At 37.3% G+C, this 19,032-nt stretch overlaps 3 protein-coding genes across 3 annotated transcripts; all 3 read right to left on the bottom strand.

The window, feature by feature from the left end:
* Positions 1 to 7,643: 7,643 nt before the first annotated feature.
* Positions 7,644 to 8,809, bottom strand: LOC146725000 (uncharacterized). The gene is made up of 3 exons (XM_085485614.1): positions 8,683 to 8,809; positions 8,368 to 8,487; positions 7,644 to 8,284 (listed from the first exon to the last, which is right to left on the bottom strand). Exons 1-3 carry the CDS (start codon positions 8,787 to 8,789, stop codon positions 7,876 to 7,878), a joined length of 636 nt encoding a protein of 211 aa, XP_085341740.1. The 5' UTR covers positions 8,790 to 8,809; the 3' UTR covers positions 7,644 to 7,875.
* Positions 8,810 to 12,854: 4,045 nt separating this feature from the next.
* LOC146724999 (uncharacterized) lies at positions 12,855 to 14,708 on the bottom strand. Its single transcript, XM_085485622.1, has one exon. It carries the CDS (start codon positions 14,706 to 14,708, stop codon positions 12,855 to 12,857), a length of 1,854 nt encoding a protein of 617 aa, XP_085341748.1.
* A 155-nt stretch (positions 14,709 to 14,863) lies between these two features.
* LOC146724998 (uncharacterized) lies at positions 14,864 to 18,031 on the bottom strand. The gene has a single exon (XM_085485616.1). The coding sequence runs from the start codon at positions 18,029 to 18,031 to the stop codon at positions 14,864 to 14,866; it is 3,168 nt and encodes a 1,055-aa protein (XP_085341742.1).
* Positions 18,032 to 19,032: the final 1,001 nt, after the last annotated feature.

The following is a 19,032-nucleotide window of genomic DNA, read 5'->3' as shown; positions in this document are numbered from 1 at the left end:
TGTTGATGTGCGGGGCGGCAATGGGAGGTATGGCAAATTCGGCCAAGTAGTCAAGGGCAGCATCCATCTGGACCTCGGCTTGTTGATACAGCTCCTCGGTGAAATATCGATGCGTGGTCTTCGTAGCGGCCTCGGCGAGGACTAACAGCTTGGCGTTGTTGACGCGAATCTCCCGGAACTGTTCCTTGACGCGTTCCATCCGGTTTGCAGCCACGGTGGACGTCATCTTGGCGTGGCCGAGTTTTTTGAAATTAGATACGGCATTTGCAACCGATCTAACAAGGTCGAGCTGTTGCTCCAAAAGCTTTGCGGTGGTAGCCATTATTGGAATGGCGGCTGCTGCGTTAAACAACGTAGGTCGTGATCAAAGTCAGCCAAAATGTAATTGGATGATGTACTTCACGATTTGTCGTCTTCTCTCGTTAGCGATCCGGCTCGAAGGACCAAAAAATGTTGTCGATATCAGTAGGCGCGACGGCGTCGCTCTAATTCAAATTATTGTTGATCGACTGGTGGCTTGTACAGCCTCGTGAAGGCTCGCTCCGAAAGGAAAGTGATTACAGCAACGAACATATGTTTACTTGTATTTGCAGCTGATCGATAGCACGGTTCGCAGAGATCTGATTCTCGGTTTTCGGGAGCGTTCCGAGTTTTCGTCACGGAATCCTCTCTTTCTCGGGATCGGATGTTTGTTTCGGCGAATCGGAGCGACGAAAGAATAGGAGTAAATAAAATGTACACGTGACAACGTGACTCTTATCACATGGGATGGTGAACAAGGTCGATAATGTTGTCGTGTGTCGGTTCGAACGATCGAACCTTTCCGTTGATATACGAGCGATTAATATAAGAGTCTATTGATTATACAAATTTATAACATGCGTCAACAGTTTCTGTATTCGAAAGTCCGGAGGAGATTAAAAAAAGAAACATTTTTCAATATTTCTATGTATGTAGATGTTGTTGACTATGCATTTGCCATATTTGTAAGATTTATGATTAAAATATATACTTCACTGTAAATGTTTTCATAGGCTACGTTTTGATATTTACTGCCAGTATTATAAATCTGTAGTACATAATATAAAATATAGATTTTCAACTAGCAGAATGAATATCAAAAAGCAGCCTTAGCCTTAGCTGTTAATTTTAAATATACATGCTTTTATTTTAGATGGAAGCATACTTCTTGGAGATGCTGCATATCCATGCCTTCTCCAATTAATTACTCCATATCGGGATAATGGACATTTGACACAGGCCCAAAGAAATTTTAATCGTATACACAGTCAATGCAGAATTTCAGTTGAGCATGGATTTGGAATACTGAAACAACGTTTCAGACAGTTATATTTCCTCAAGTTGAGGAATATGCAATTTATCGTCAAATTCATCTTCGCTTGCTGCGTTCTTCACAATTTGGCTGACTTGGATGATTTGCAACACATGGAAGAACCTGAAGTCGACAACCATGCTGATATAAATGCGCAGGTATTGTTACATAATGTCCCAGCAGCAGATAGAAATGAAGATCCGGATGATGATCGACATGGTCGCGATCTCAGAGACGAATTATGTAGACAACTGTTTCAACGATGATTTGAATAAGAGTATCCAAATAAATTTGTTTAAATATTATGTTCTAATATTAATATTTAAATATTATGTTTATTATTTTTTTAAATATCGATATCGTGTCGTTGTCAACGTCGACATATCACATACTGCATTGTATCAATCTGTGTCGTTCAATTAAAAATATGTATGATATGTATTTAATGTACATGTTGAGAAAATAAGTTTCATTGACAAAGAAATATTGTTCAAACATAAACTGTATTTTAATATAGAATAAATCCTAATGAGTTTCCCTCATTTACACTTAGTGATTTCATTAATTATTTTGGATATATGTATAACGACGGATGTGGCTCTTCACGTGCGTAGGTCAGCTCAGATATATATATATATAATAAATATCTTATCCCCTCACACGCTCAGTCTTACTAGCGCCGTAAAAGGCAGTCTCGCGTAACATACTTTCTCTAATAAGCGCGCCACATTTAAATGCAAAATTACTCATAATTCAACACACCTCCTTAATTTTGAATTTCATAATTACATACTGTACTTAGTCTCCTAGATTTTATTTATATAAACATAGCTTAATAGTTTAACTTGATCTCATGATTGAACGGAATTTTTCAAACTTATTTCGACCTAACGGTTTCGTTAAAATATCAGCTACGTTATTCTCTGAATCAATCTTAACTATATCTATTTCCTTATTTTCATAACAATCATTTACGAAGTGATAATGTACTTCAATGTACTTTGAGTTCTTCGTTAAATTTCCATACTTAGAGATTGCTATTGCACCTGAATTATCTTCATATATCTTTATTGGTTTTTCAATCTCTAAATCGAAATCCTTCAATAAATTTTTTAAGAATTTTATCTCGCTTACAGCTTCTGATAATGCTACATACTCAGCAGCTGTAGACGATTTAGTTACACTATTTTGTTTTTTCGATTTCCAGAATATAACATTTCCGAATAATCTTATCAAATAACCTGTCGTAGATTTTCTATCTACCTTATCTCCAGCCCAATCAGCGTCAACGAAACAATCCATTATATCAACCTGTTGGTTTCTCTGATAGGTTAATTGTATTTCTCTAGTGAGGTAAATATATTTCAAGACTCTTAATGCATATTTAAAATGAGTTTCATCGTAACAATGTTGAAACCGACTCAAATAATTTACACTGTAGCTTATATCCATTCTTGTTCCAATAGCAGCATATAGTAATGCGCCAATTAGATTTCTATATTTTACTTCCATTGAGGCTGATTGTGATGGTTCCAAATTTAAATTTTGTTCCATCGGAGTAAAATATAGTTTGCTGTTTTCAATGTTGTATCTTTTGGCTAACGTTTCAATATAGTTTCTCTGATCTAATTTCATAATACCCTTTTTATAATTGTAATCAATATTTATACCCAGATAAGTTTTTACTTCACCTAGATCTTTCATTGCAAATCCCTTTGATAATTTGACTTTGATTTCTTTAAGTTTATCATTATTTTTTCCACAAATTAGTAAGTCATCTACAAAGAGAATTAAATATATTTGTTCGTTTTTCTCTACCTTAATATATAAACAATAGTCATTTTCACTTCTACTAAATCCCAATCTAGTTATGTACTTGTCAAAACATTCATACCATGCTCTAGGACTTTCACGCAATCCGTACAATGCTTTTCTTAATTTATACACTTTTCCACTCATATCATCATGTCCTATAGGTTGTTTAACATATACTTCCGATTTAACATTTCCATTTAGGAATGCGGTTTCTACATCCATTTGTGTTATTTTTAATCCATTATTACAACAGTATGCTAACAGTAATTTCAATGTTTGTATTTTTGCTACTGGGGAGTACAAGTCTTCCAGTATCTCATTTTGTTGAAATCCACGAACTACTAATCTAGCTTTTTTTCTATTATCAGCCTTATTTGTAAAGACCCATTTTACATCTAAAATTTTCTTATTTATAGGTTTTTCTACGAGTTCCCAAGTTTCATTTTTTACTAAACTATTCATCTCGCGATTCATCGCTTCTTTCCATAAGTCAAATTCATTTCCATTTAAAGCTTCCTCATATGTTTTTGGACTATCTGCGCTCACATAATTTACATAAATGCAATATGATTTAGAGTCATATCTCTCTGGTTTCTTTGTTTGTCGAACCGATCTTCTTAGTTCTTGCTCAATTTTATTCAAATTTTCTAATTCGTTTTCAGTTTTAACAGTAATTTCTCCACCTTCATTTTTACTGGTCTCAATTTTATCATTTTCTTCAGTTCTAATATTTTCATTTTCTTTTTCTATTGACTCAGCATCAGATTCATCTTCACCCGTAGAACCAATTAGTTTTTCATCTTCAATTATGTCTACATGTCTAGCTATTACAAGTTTATTATTTATTAACACTCTATAACCAATATTTTCATATCCTACTAATATGCCTACATCTGCTTTTCTATCCCATTTAGATCTTCGCTTAATTTCTGGTACCCTTACAAAAACTTTACTCCCATACAATTTTAGGTTTTTAATATTTGGTTTTCTTTTGAAAAATATTTCAATAGGTGTTTTCATTTCAACATTATTTGTTATTACTCTATTTTTCAAGTATGCTGCTGCCTTTACTATTTCGGGCCAGTATCTTATATTCAACTTTGAATCTGAAAGTAAGCATCTAGCAGAATTCATTATAGTTCTATTGTAGCGCTCAGCTGTTCCGTTCAGCTCGTGGACATACGGTGGGCATGGCTCTAAGAAAATTCCCTTTTCTCTAATCAATTTATACATTTCATTGTTAATATATTCCTTTCCATTGTCACACCTTAGTCTTTTTATTTTTATCCCAATTAAATTTTCAACTTTGTTAATGTAATCAATAAAGCAATCATAAACTTCATTCTTTGACTTTAAAGTGTAAATTACTGTACATTTACTGTAATCATCAATAAACGTTAAGAAGTATTTTGATCCGTCATACCCCGTTGTGTGGTGAGGACCATTTAGATCTGTATGTATCAACTCAAGAATTTCACTTGACCTACTCCTATTATTTTCGAAAGGCATATTATGCATTTTATTCTGTATGCATGTTCCGCATTTTAAAAATATTTGCTCTATATTTTTCGGTATACCCTCAACTAACTTATTTTGACACATTACATTCAAATAATTAAAATTAACATGACCTAATATTCGGTGTAATTTTTCTTTCTGTGTCATCTTTTCAACATTTTTAGCATACACTTCATTTCCTTCGATAGAGCTACTAATTTTGTATAATCCACAATCTTTGTAAGCTATTCCAATTAAATTATCGCATCTATCATAAATTTTTGAAGTGTTTCCTCTTGATACAATTTTATTCTTATCTGTTATTTTCGCATAACTAAGTAGATTCTTATCCATTTCTTTCACATAAAATACATTGGATATTGTAATTTTTACTTTTTTTCCATATACTTCAAAGTAAGTTATAATTTTTCCAACTTTAGTACCTTTTAATATTCGACCATCGCCAATTTTAACATTAATTTGATTCTTTAAAACAACTTCTTCAGAAAAATATGTATCTTCATTTACTATATGGTCTAAACAACCACTATCTAATATCCAATCTATTTTTCTCGTCTCACAATTATACACATTTTTATCATTCGAACATTCATACTCATTCACTTCTCGCTGCACTTGTGTCAGGAAGAATCCAGTTCCTTGCTCGTAGTTTGGGTCGTTGTAGGAGTACCTCGCATCATGTTGACCCTCATTTACTCGTTGCCAACCTCTGCCTCGTCCTCTGTAACTGCTTCCCCGTCCACGTTGACCATAACCTCTACCTCCTCTGCCTCGGTATTGTTGACTCGTCGACGGCTGTGGCCCGGGGCGTCTCTCACCTCCTTGCCAGAATAATCCACCACTCTTTCCTTGTTGGTTTGCACTATGACAATTTCGTGCTATATGTCCATCTTTTCCGCAACTGTGGCACTTAATATTTTTCTTGTCAACTTTAAATACACTAGAAAGCTTTTTACCACTGTCTGTCTGTCCTTTTGTTTCCCACATCGTAATTTTACTTTTCAGAAATTCACATGTGCGTTCACTTGCTTTCATCGTATCCATCAAATCACCAACGTAGCTCATTGATTCTGGTAGTGTTTTCAGCATATAATGGAGTTTTTCACTTTCGCTTACTTCTGCTCCAGCACTCTTCAGTTCATTGATCGTCTTCTCGAAATTTGTGAAAAAGGAGCTTGAATCATCGTAATCTTTTAATTTTATTCGATCCAGTTTGTTTCGTATACATATCTGCAAAGCTGTCGATCTTTGCAGGTACATTTCATCAAACTTTTCTATGATTTCTTTGGCCGTATTCAATTCACTCACAAATTCAAGTTGCTCGTTCGTAATGCTGCAGTATATAATATTCATTGCTTTAAGATTTGCATTGGTCCAATCACTTTCTGTTTCTGTATTTAATCTTGCACGTGAAGCCGGTCCATAGCATCCTTTCCATCTTAGATACAAGACTATTCTTTTTTTCCACATCTTGTAATCGCTTCCATCGAAAATTTGAATTTTTAATTCTTCTTCTTTCGGCATCTTTGATTATATATTTTTTTTCAGTTACCTTCGTATCTCTATATAGATTTCAGAATTCACTTCTCTGTATATCTCGAGCACTCAAAAATGTCTTCTTAACCTCTCTTTACGAGCGCGTGTTCACACAACCACGCTCTGCTACCATGTTGAGAAAATAAGTTTCATTGACAAAGAAATATTGTTCAAACATAAACTGTATTTTAATATAGAATAAATCCTAATGAGTTTCCCTCATTTACACTTAGTGATTTCATTAATTACTTTGGATATATGTATAACGACGGATGTGGCTCTTCACGTGCGTAGGTCAGCTCAGGTATATATATATATTAAAATAAATATCTTATCCCCTCACACGCTCAGTCTTACTAGCGCCGTAAAAGGCAGTCTCGCGTAACATACTTTCTCTAATAAGCGCGCCACATTTAAATGCAAAATTACTCATAATTCAACAGTACAAAACTATCAAAGTGCTTTCAAATATTTATGTTTTTTTAGTTATAAAAATTAGGAAACAATGTACAATTATAGTTTCAAGATTATAACGATTATAACCATAACGATTACACAAATATATTTCATTTATTAATAATTATGAATATTACGATTATATATCTTCTATTCAGCTCATTTTAATTAAAAATTATTAAAGTTTGATATTAAATTTTATAAAATAAATTCTTATGTAATATGTAAGACAACAAATAAAACAATTTTGTTAAAAATTTATCCATACATCAGTCTTTTATTGTTATATACGCCTATTTTTCATACAAATAGAGAAATATAACTGCATAATGCAAATATATATTTTATTATGATTTTTTATCGATAATTAACAAAAAAATGTAATTTGAACAAGAAATGACAGTTTTGATTTTCAATCACGTTTTGTACGCTTGACTGCAAGTAAATAATGCTGCTTTATTATGTAAAAAAAAACTCGATAAGTAAATGCAGCTTTTCCCAATTAAAAAAACTCAATAAATAAATGCAGCTTTTTTCAACTAAAAGAACTCAATAAGTAAATGTAGCTTTCCTCTCTTGCAGAGCTTGATACAGCTTTGTCACGCTGTTTATCAAAATAACAGAAAATAAATAAATAAAAAACTAAAATAAACTTTAATAAAATAAAAGTTATTTCAACTTGAAATAAAAATTTTAAATAAAATTAACAAAATTATATAAATTTTAAATACATATAACTTCATTTACGTGAAATGTTCATAAAGTTTGTAACTTTGGTTATAAAGTAAAAAATGAAGTGATTGAAAATGTGTACATTTATTAGCTTTTTTTTACCTTTGAATCCTGTAGAGTTACACATTTTTCCCAATGATGAAAGATCTAATTATTAGATCTAATTAAGATATAATTATTGTAAAAACCAACACACTTGTTTTTTAACAAAATTAAAATTAAACTTAATAAACTGTTCATAAATTTTATAAATTTGTAATAATATCTTATTAACATTTTTTAAAAGACAATGTGTCTATTTTTATAATTACTATATCTGACAGATCTTGTCAGGAAAAATGTGTAACTTCGCAGAATTTATATGTAGAAAAGATTAATAAATGTGTTTTACTACATTTTCTCCTTTAAGTAGGCAAAGGAACAAACTTTATGAATGTCTTATGTATACATATAATTTAGTAAACCTTCAGTCTTATTATATCTTATTAATCTTCTTCGTCTGATAATTCTTGTGTTGAATATTTTTTACTTTCTATTCTCTCTAGTATCTTAAGTTGCCTTTGTAAGATACTATTTCGTTCTTTTTGCAATTGTAATTGTTCTATTTGTAATTCATTACATTTTTTAAGCTTCGTCAGATATTTTGTACGTGTTTCTTGTTTGGCATCACTTTCTCTTTGTAGCACAGCACAGATGGATTCCTTAAGTGATTGTAGAGTATGCGCCAATTTGCCATCTCGTACTTTTGCTTTTGTATTTATTAAAGATGAGCAACTGCTATCCGTCATGGACGATTTGCTGCTACCTATTACTGATTGAGATTGACTGTTAACTGCAGATGGTGTCGAAGGTGGCGAGTCTAGTGCAATAGAAGATTGTTCTTCATTTACATTCCTATAATAGAAAACATTTTAAATTATATCTAAAAATATATCTAGAAATGAATTAAAAAACATTTTAAGGAGATGATTACTCACTGAGACAAATGTTGACTGACCACTTTTTGCAAAATGTCTTCTTGAGAAACCATTCCATTGCGGCCAGCTACAAAAGATGGCACTCCACTGTGACTTTTTCCAAATAAGTTTATCATTTCACTGTAAAGATACATATGTATTCTATTACTTACTTATTAAATACTAAATATAATACTAACTACTTAATAAAAACAGAATATTGTAAGAATGACAAAATAAAAATATGAAACAAATCGACTGAACTATTAATTATAATGTTTAATTCAAAAATATCATATATATAATTATATACAGAAAACACAAGATAGAACTTACTCTTTAAATGGAAGAGGTTTAGTGCCTTTTCCAGAACTATTTTTTCCCATGGTCTGTTTGATATGTTTATCCCATTTCTTCTTCAACAATTTAAATTTATTTTTCATGTGATTTTTAGTTGCATTCACATAACCTCTTTCTTGGAAGGATTCTGCTATCGCTTGAAACATAGCCTCTTTACTTTGATATTTTCTTTTCTGGAATTTTTTTTCATGCTGTTCATACTCTGTGAAAAACAACATTATGGTTTTATAGTCCCAAATAAAATAGCCATCATTATTGACACCAGAAGTATTCTCTTTTTCATTATCTGAGTCTATAATTGAAGAGTCCAATGAAGACACAATTGTAGGCGTGTGCTGCATAAAGCTTGTTACAGGAATCGTAACAGAAAAACTCTCATGGATTTTAATCTGAGGCTGAATTTCAGAAGGACCTGCTTTATTTAGTAAAGCATTCACAATTGAAGAGTCTAGTGAAGACAAAGTTGTAGGTGTGTACTGCATAGAGCTTGTTACAGGAACTGTAACAGAAGGACTCTCGTGGATTATAGTCTGAGGTTGAATTGTAGAAAAACTTATTTTATTCAGTACAGAATCCAAAGGCGCAGTTGTGGTTAGGAACTGTGTCGAGTTTGTTGTAGCAGTTACAACAGAAGTACACGCAAAAGTCTGGGGAGGCTTAATTAATTTTAATGATACCAGTTTAGGTTTCACAGCTGAAAAATAAAACTATTAATATAGTACAATATTTATGCAATTTAAATTATCTTAGAATAAAATCATTTAATCTATCTCTTAGAATTTATTTTATTAGTTAATTAAGTAAAAATATAAAAAGTATTATGAGTATTTAAGTAATCAGCATCATATATAAAATTCTTACCTGAATACTTAAAAGAAGTTTCCATTGTGAAATATCAAGACAGTGACGGCGTAGCCGAATAATAAAAGCGAGGTTATTGGACTACCCGACTCTTGAGCAGTGGATACTGTTTACAGTACAAGCTTCACACGCATGCGCGATAAAATAGCCCCAAATGCACCACCTTCGAAGGTGAGGCAAATAGAGCGTGCTCCTAATTGCTCCTTAGAGTATGCTCTAACGTGACGCGAACATCTAGTCGCCATCTTGTTTCCGGTGACACGAACGTATTGGAGCGCATTGGAGTGAGAAGGAGCATGTTAGGGCATGCGACGCGAACAAACCTTCGAAGTCATGCCGGCGGGGGCTATGCCCCTGGTAGGTTCAACCTTGCCGGATGAGTTTGGAAGGAGAGGACAGACTAAGAATGCACCAAACGTCTTAAGCCAAGGTGTAAGGCAACGTGCCGATGGCTGCTTGGCCACGAAGACGTGAAACAGCGCGGTCGCAAACGTTCCCTCTGGGGTACCTGCCGACCCCCCAGAGTAGCTAGGCTTGGTGATATCATGGAGGCTCTGAATCACTTGATACTTGTTCCTACCATACTCGTGGGATGAAAAATGGAGAAAAATGAAAAAACTAAAAATACACTCAAACCAAAGTTAACGATGAAACACAAACCCGGAGATAAAGAACAGGACCCGTTCAAGAGAAGGGAGTCTATTCCCAGATCACCACCACCATCGGCGAAAATAATAACTGGAGGAATAAATAGGCCTTGCTTTAGCGCTTTGCTTGAACAAGGTGAGGAGGCATACGACTCTCCGGCTGAAAAAAAAAACGACAAAACGCCCCAGTTCAAAAAATACCAGAGAAACTGATGATAATGATGTATTTATTTTTCCTGAACCTGTTCAAAAAAGCAGTGCGAATAGTGTGGAAAGAGAGAAACTGGAACAAAAAGGCTCACCGAAAGTTGAAAAGGACGACAAGGAAGTTACGCTAGAAGAAGTGAGATCTGAAAGAGTAGCTCTAGAAGAGTTTCTCTTTAATGAAAACAATAAAATCAATAAGAATACAATTAAGTTCATATTGTCTAAGTGGGTGCTACTAGAAGGGAAATTACAAGAGAGTATCGTTGAGAGAGAAAAATTAAAGTGTACTTACCTGGCATCGAAAAATTCTATCAGTTCGATGTCCTATGTTCAAGTGGCGTTCACTCCATGGTCCGGAACAGCAGCATCTGAAACAGAAAAAAAAGAAATTATCCAACGTACTACACTAAAAAGCGGATTCAAGACTAATTCTTCGGTAATGATTGTTAAGCCTTTAAATGAAAAGGACAATTTAACGTGTGAGGATGTCAAAGAAAAACTTACAAAGAAAATGAATCCGTTAATTAAAGAAATAAGGATTAAAAGAATGAGAAAGGTGGGAGACAGAGGCATTCTAGTGGAAACGGAAGGTGGAAACGAATTAAAAAAGATCCAGCAGATAATAGAAGACAATGAATGCGGGCTGAAAACAGAGCTGCCTAAGAAAACTGGACCCAGTATGATAGTATATGACGTAGAAAAGTCGGTCACAAAGAGCAGTTTATGGAACAATTTTGGTCTAAGAATGTTGAAAAACTTGGAATCGCCAAGCAGGAAAATGAAAGCAGGGTTAAATACAGATACAACACATTTGTTAAAACCAGAAATACTAATAACTGGGTAATAGAGGTGACAGGAGAGATAAGAAGAAAACTCTTGGAGCAAGAACGACTATATATTGACTGGAGATCATACAAGGTTAATGATTACTTAGCCTTGACTAGGTGCTTCCGTTGTCTAGGCTTAGGCCACAGTGTTAAACACTGCAAGGAAAAGACCCCCACTTGTGGACACTGTGGGGGGGAGGCATATAAGCACCAATTACTCAGAGAGAGAGAGAAATCTGCAGTCTGCGCTAATTGTACAAGAGCTAAAAGGAAAGACACACATCATACTGTAAGTGACAAGAGATGCCCGGAGTATCTAAGAGTAACTGAAATCGTAAAGAATAAAATAGATTATACATAATGATAAAATTCTTTCAAATAAATGTTGGCCGTTCGCAGACGGCATCATACGAATTAAGATTAAAAGTAGAGGAACAAGGCATTGATGTGTGTCTGATACAAGAACCATACGTATTCCAAGGACAAGTCAAAGGCTGCGCTTCACTTGGTGCAAGAGTTGTTCAAAGTAATAAGGTGACAGATACAAAAGCTGCTATAGTTGTATATAATCAGGAAATAACTGTCACAAAAATCGAACAGTTTACGGACGAACATATAGCTTGCGCACATATAGTACATAATGAAGTAAACTTATATTTGGTATCAGTTTATTGTCAATTTTCCATGGAGCTAAACTATTTTATTAATAAGTTGGAGACTATAATAGAAACGTTCAAAAGCCACGACATGATCATATCAATGGACTCCAATGCTCACTCCAAAACTTGGTACTGCAAAGAGAACGACGCGAAAGGCGAATTACTCGAGGATTTCCTAATAAATAAAAATGTATACATTTTGAATCAGCCTGGAAACGAACCAACGTTCTCTACTATAATAGGAGAGGCCAATATAGACTTGACTGTGGTGAATAGTGGAGTCCTGAAGGATATTAATGATTGGAAGGTCTTCCCGAAAATGACTTCCTCAGACCATAATTGTATATACTTTGAACATAACAACAATAAAAATTCAGAAACAAATCAGGTAATCACAGGACAACTCTATAACTTAAAGAAGGTCAATTGGGATCAGTTTGGCGATGTTATTAAATCAGAACTCAATGGGACCTTTTGTAAAGAAATCTGTTTTGTATATTTTCTCCTTTGGGTTTTATCGGAGCTATCGCCTAGTTCTCTCTTGTGGACTGCGTCGATAGGCAAGGATAGATAGCAGGAACTAGTCTCTTTATTCTAAGTAAGAATACGTAATTTTTATTCTTCGGATCACAAATGTTCTTCTCGGGTTTACCGGACGGCTCGTCGTACCAGACTCGCCCTCCGTGCCGCATCGCTCCTTTTTAAAGACGCGGAAACTCTCTCCTAATTCGGCGCTTCGCCCTTGTGGACGCAATAACAAACTGTCGATGTACACAATTACAGAGAGCTCTCAGTAGCGTATATCGAAGGCGCGCGGGGATCACGGAAATTTAATTTTTTCTCAAACATACCCCTCGGGTTGAATCGCCAAGGGATTCAAATGACAGTCAGGGGTAAATCCTTACACATTGAACTGCAATCATTGGAGACAACCTGCAGAATTTAGATTACGCTGAACCGTCCGGACTTACCGGCAATTTACAGAGTTTAACAATAGGTCTTACAAAAGTAGAAGACGCGGTCTTGACCTGAGCAACTCGCACCAGGCCATCCTTGTCAGGCTTACATTCGATGATTCTCGCAAGTTCCCATCTGCAGGGAGGTAAATTAGGATTTTTTATTAGAACAATATCGTTTATGCGAAATTTATCAGATCGATTCTGCCATTTAAAACGCTGCTGCAAGGTGTTCAAGTAGTCAAGACTCCACAATTTCCAAAATTGCTCGTATTTCGCACGCATTAATTGCCATCGATCGAGTCGTGGCTCGGAGATATGTAAGACGCTCGGACTCGGAATCGATTTAATGGCGCTACCAATTAAAAAATGCCCTGGTGTGAGCGCATTGCAAGAATTTACATCGTCATGAAGTGCGGCGATCGGGCGCGAATTCAAACATGCTTCGATGTTACATAAAAGCGTGGTGAACTCTTCGACCGTAGGTGTGCAGGAACCAAGTATACGTCGCAAGTGGTGCTTAACACTCTTAACACCTGCCTCCCACATGCCCCCAAAATGAGGGGCAGAAGGCGGAATGAAATGCCATTGAACTGGCTTTGACGCGAACTTCGCCTGCAGATCTACGTCGGATTGAGTCTGTCGGATCGCTGTAACAAGTTCGCGATCCGCGCCTTGATAGGTAGTCGCGTTGTCGGAATAAAGATCGGATGGAATGCCACGACGCGCTACGAACCGTTCGAAAGATGCGAGAAACGCAGCCGTGGAATAATCATGAACGAGCTCTAAGTGTATAGCTCGTGTAGCGAGACAAACAAATAGCGAGATGTATGTTTTGTGCGACTTACGTCCGCGGCCGGAAGCGTCTCGAATTGCGAAGGGGCCGGCGTAATCAAGTCCCGTATGGCAAAATGGACGGGACGGAGTTACTCTAAATGTAGGAAGGTCGGCCATAAATTGTACGCCGGTTATGGCGCGATGCCGAGTACATGTCACGCAATTGCGGATACAACCTTTTACCATGCTTCGCGCCCCCAGAATCCAATATTGTTCTCGCAACGTGCGAAGCATTAATTGTACACCGCCGTGAAGTGTATCCTTATGAATTTGATCGATAATGAGCTTAGAAAGGTAATGTTTTGGAAGTAGAATCGGAAATTTACGATCATATGAAAGGTCAGACAGTTGAAGTCGACCACCCACGCGTAGGATACCGGAGGGATCCAGGAACGGATCGAGAGAATGGATGGAGCATCGAACTGGTAACCTCGACTTGGCTTTGAAAGCGACGATTTCTTTTGAAAAGTATTCCGTTTGCATCTGTTTAATCCAGAATCTGTGCGCGGTTTTTATTTCATCGACTTGCAAAATAGAGAGACCTTGAGCAACATCTGGGACTTTCGTTCGAAACTTGAACCGAAGGACGTATGCGGTGACCCGTAGTAAGCGTGGCCACGTGGAGATATGATTGAAGGATTCAAAAAGTTCCGCTCGATTTGAATGATGCGAGTGGACTGCATTTGACGCTTTCAATTCGGAATCATCTTCGGTGCAACTTATCGTAGATTGAACTGGCCAATTATCCTCGTTAAATTTCAGCCATGCCGGGCCGTTCCACCAGGAACTGGAAGGCGTTAGCTGAGCTGGATTTATGCCGCGCGATGCGCAATCTGCGGGATTATCTTCTGTTGGCACATGCAGCCATGTCGCCGTAGGAAGCTTCGTTTGAATAGAAGACACTCTGTTAGCTACAAATACTTTTAAATCTGATGGAGCCTTTTGCAACCATGCTAATACGATTGTCGAGTCACTCCAGCAAAACACAGGAATGTTTTGCAATTTCATCGCGTCAATAGTAAACGAAATACAGCGTGCTAGCAGCTGAGCCGCACAGAGCTCGAGTCGTGGAATCGAAATCGTTTTAATCGGAGCAACCTTGGTTTTTGATAGGAGAAGTCGAACATGACTATCGCCAGAATTCGTGACAATTTTTGAATAGACTACCGCTGCATAGGCTTTAGATGAAGCGTCGCAAAAGCCGTGTAAAAGCACTGAATGTTACGCTCGAAGCCTAACCAACGAGGAACTTGCAGAGTCGTCAAGTGTAACATCTTTTCGCAAAAAGCATTCCATTCGGTTGTTATTTCCGCAGGAAGAATATCATCCCATCCGTAGGAAAATTTCCACAGTTTTTGCAGTAGAATTTTGAGAGATATCGTGATCGGAGACACCCATCCGAGGGGATCGAATATTTTCTCTATCGTCGAAAGGATTTGTCGTTTCGAAATGTCGGTAGATGGTGGACGGAATTTTATTTCAAAGGAGAAATTATCATCGCAAGGTGTCCAATGAATACCGAGTATTTTTAATTGTTTACCTTCTTGGAAAGGCTTGGAACTTGCTAGACCGTGATTTGCAGGATTTATATCTTGTAGAATTTCAAAATCGTTGCTGACCCATTTTCTGAGATGAATGCCTGCGCTTAGTAAACAGCCGATTAGTTGGTCGCGTTTTTTAATCGTGGATGGTTTATCATCGCCTCCGGATAGGACATCGTCAACGTATATTTCATTTTGCAAAATTGCTTGAGCTAGTGGAAAACGCGAACTCTCGTCGATTGAAAGTTGTTTGAGCACGCGTTGGGCGAGATAAGGCGCGCAGGCAGTACCATAAGTAACGGTATTTAATGAATAAGTATGGACTGGCTCGTTCGGAATCGTACGCCACAATATTAATTGATATTGGCGATCGTCTGAATGAATCTGTATTTGTCGAAACATTTGCTGAATATCAGCGGAAAAAACGTATTTGTACAAACGCCATTGAAGAATAATCGCCGGAAGATCGGCTTGCAACTTTGGACCAATCATAAGATGGTCATTCAAAGAAGTGTTATTCGAGGTATTTGCCGAGGCATTAAACACTACACGAAGTTTGGTTGTAGTATTGTCCTCGCGAATAACTGGATGATGAGGTAGAAACGTCGGTTGAAAGAAGCGTTGCACGTTTTCGATTTTTTGCATATGCCCGAGCTCTTCGTACTCGTTAAGAAAGTCGACGTATTGCCCTGAAATTTCCCGAGAATTGGCTAAACGTCGCTCTAGTTGCGCGAGTGAACGCGTAGCTACTGACCTTGACTCGCCGATCTTTATCGGAGGACCAGACTTGAAGGGTAAGCGGACAACATAGCGCCCTGAAGAATCGCGCATATGTGTCTCTTGAAAATGTAAGTTGCAACGAAGATTTTCCTCTGAGAGAGCGTGTGTCGTTGGAATTTCTTCCAGCTCCCAAAAACGTCGGAGTTCGAAATCGAGATTGCCAGAAGTTGCTTGGTGAACGTGAATTCTTTGGCTATTTTTTTGGTTTGAAATAGGACCCGAAATGATCCACCCGAATATCGTTTCTTGCGCAAGTGTAGCATCGTTAGAAGCTTTCATTAAGCCACCCATCATAATTGAACCGTATAATTCGGCCCCGAGAAGTACTTCGATTGCATCATTTGAGCTTGGATTTGGATCGGCTAGATTCAATTTGGAAAGAAACGGAATCTCTTGTAATTGGAAATGAGGTGGAATGTACGCTGTAATTTTTGGAACGACCAATGCTTTGGTATGAAGAATCGTATCATTTTTATTAGTCGCGCTGATAGAAATAGAGACGGCATGTTGAACGCAATTAGACGTAGTGTCACCGATGCCAGATACCTTTACGCGTGTTGAAATTAAGCGAGCTCTCAACATTTGAGCGACTCGTGACGAAACGAATGTGGCATCGGAACCTTGATCGATCAGTGCTCGCGTGTAAACATATCGACCGTTTTCTGATCCTATACAAACACGTGCGGTAGCCAGGAGCACGGGTTTAACTCCCGCGTTCACGTGTGAATGTACGTTGGACGCGTTATCGCATTGTCCAGAGTCTGTTGTTGTCGTTAAACTTGACCTTGAATTCTCGTGTAACAAAGTATGATGTTGTCTTTTACATTTCAAGCAAGTAAAGGAACTACGACAATTCGAAACGTAATGACCTTTGGTCAAACAATTTTTGCATATATTATTTTTTTGAACAAACTCTAGTCGATGCGAAATGCTTAACGCTTGAAATTTCTCGCAATGCATTAAACGATGTGTTTCGGAACAAAGAGCGCACGTACTCGCGGTGTTTGTATGGTGAGAACGCACTATATTATTTTTTCGTGCCGCATTTGGAATCGAGCGAGCACCGGAACTCTTTTCGGATGAGTTTCCGTTGGCGGACTTCGAGTTATCTCCGTCCTTGGATACAGCCTCAAGCGAACGAATTTGTGTATCTAGAAACGCGTATAGTTTTTCCATCGTAGGATATCTCCTCTCTGAACCTAAGCTGACTTCCCAATCTTTTCTCGTCAATTTGTCTAGTTTTTGTACAAGAATGTAGACTAAAATCATATCCCATTCATCTACAGAACATTTCAAGGCACGCAGAGCATTTATCGATTCCGATGAATTGGAGCGTAATTGTTTTAACCCGAACAGATCGTTAGACGAAACATTAGGAATGGTAAATAAACGTTTGAAATATGCGTCAATAATAACGCGTTGATTTTCGTAACGATTCGTGAGTTCCTTCCATGCAACATCGAAATTACTATCGGTTAGAGAAAGATGGGAAATCAACTTAGCAGCGTCGCCAGTAACCGCGGATAATAAATATTGCAATTTCTCGACTTGCGATATGGAACGGCGATTTTTAACGAGCGCAAGAAACAAATCGCGAAACGTTAGCCACTCGGTTACATTACCGGAGAAAGAAGGCAAGTTGATCTTCGGCAATCGGATCTCGTTGATGGACGTCGTTGCGGCCGCCGTTGGTACAGGAATGGAAATTGAAGCGACGTTGAATGCCTCGAGTTTTTCTTGAAAGAAGTCGTAGGCTTGCATGTACGAGACCTCCGCCTTGTCTAGCAGCTTGCTCTTGAAGAAGGGAAGCTGTGCCGCGTCTGCGTCGGTTGCTACTGCCTCAATGATAGCGGCATTCTCCTGGCATTTATTCCAGTAATTTTGCAAGAGTTGAAATCGTCCTTTAGTGATGGCATGAGTTTGATTATCAACTCCAAGCTTTTGGAAATTCGTTATTGAGTTCGTTAAATAACGTAAATTCGTATCGAACGCAAATATTGCCTTGTCCATTTCGATCTATTGTCTTGCAGAGCTCGACCTTGTAAGGTAAACACGGTGTTGAAATGGAGAACGTATGTACGTGAGTCGAAATACTTCCTTGTCGTACGGAAATTTTTACTCGGAATGTAGCGCAATTGTTGAATGGCTCACTTGAAGTAGTTGCACTGCTTGCACGTGTATCTTGTTTGAATCCATCCGTTAATTTCTCGACACAGATCCGGCTCGAAGGACCATGTTTTGTATATTTTCTCCTTTGGGTTTTATCGGAGCTATCGCCTAGTTCTCTCTTGTGGACTGCGTCGATAGGCAAGGATAGATAGCAGGAACTAGTCTCTTTATTCTAAGTAAGAATACGTAATTTTTATTCTTCGGATCACAAATGTTCTTCTCGGGTTTACCGGACGGCTCGTCGTACCAGACTCGCCCTCCGTGCCGCATCGCTCCTTTTTAAAGACGCGGAAACTCTCTCCTAATTCGGCGCTTCGCCCTTGTGGACGCAATAACAAACTGTCGATGTACACAATTACAGAGAGCTCTCAGTAGCGTATATCGAAGGCGCGCGGGGATCACGGAAATTTAATTTTTTCCCAAACAAAATCACAAATACAAGTCCGGAGAACGCCGTTAATCTATTTAATAGAAAGATTGATCTTATATGCAGTAGCAATCTAAGTAGGAGAAGACCCCTGTCTAGGAAAACAGTACCGTGGTAGAGCGAACAACTGACCAACTTAAAGAAAAGATTGGCGGCATCTCGTAGAAGCTGTAAACGGTACAGGAAACTTAAATATGAAAAGGCGTATGAATACAGTTTTGATATATACTGCAGACTAAGAAGGGACTACAAGAGAGAGATTGGAAAGGCAAAAAAGGACTCGTGGAATGATTTCGTGAACCGGAACACTACGAAAAACCCTTGGGGACTGGCATACAAGCTAATGATGGGAAAGATTAAAAATAGTAATATCCTAAGTACGATTAAATTAGGTAGCGATTTTACAACTGATTGG

This window comes from Nylanderia fulva, unplaced genomic scaffold, assembly GCF_048542155.1.
Source record: "Nylanderia fulva isolate GAGA-0341 unplaced genomic scaffold, ASM4854215v1 Scaffold1088, whole genome shotgun sequence".
Lineage (NCBI taxonomy): Eukaryota > Metazoa > Arthropoda > Insecta > Hymenoptera > Formicidae > Nylanderia > Nylanderia fulva.
Note: the sequence above shows the minus strand (reverse complement) of the source record. Positions and strands in the feature narration are given on the sequence as shown.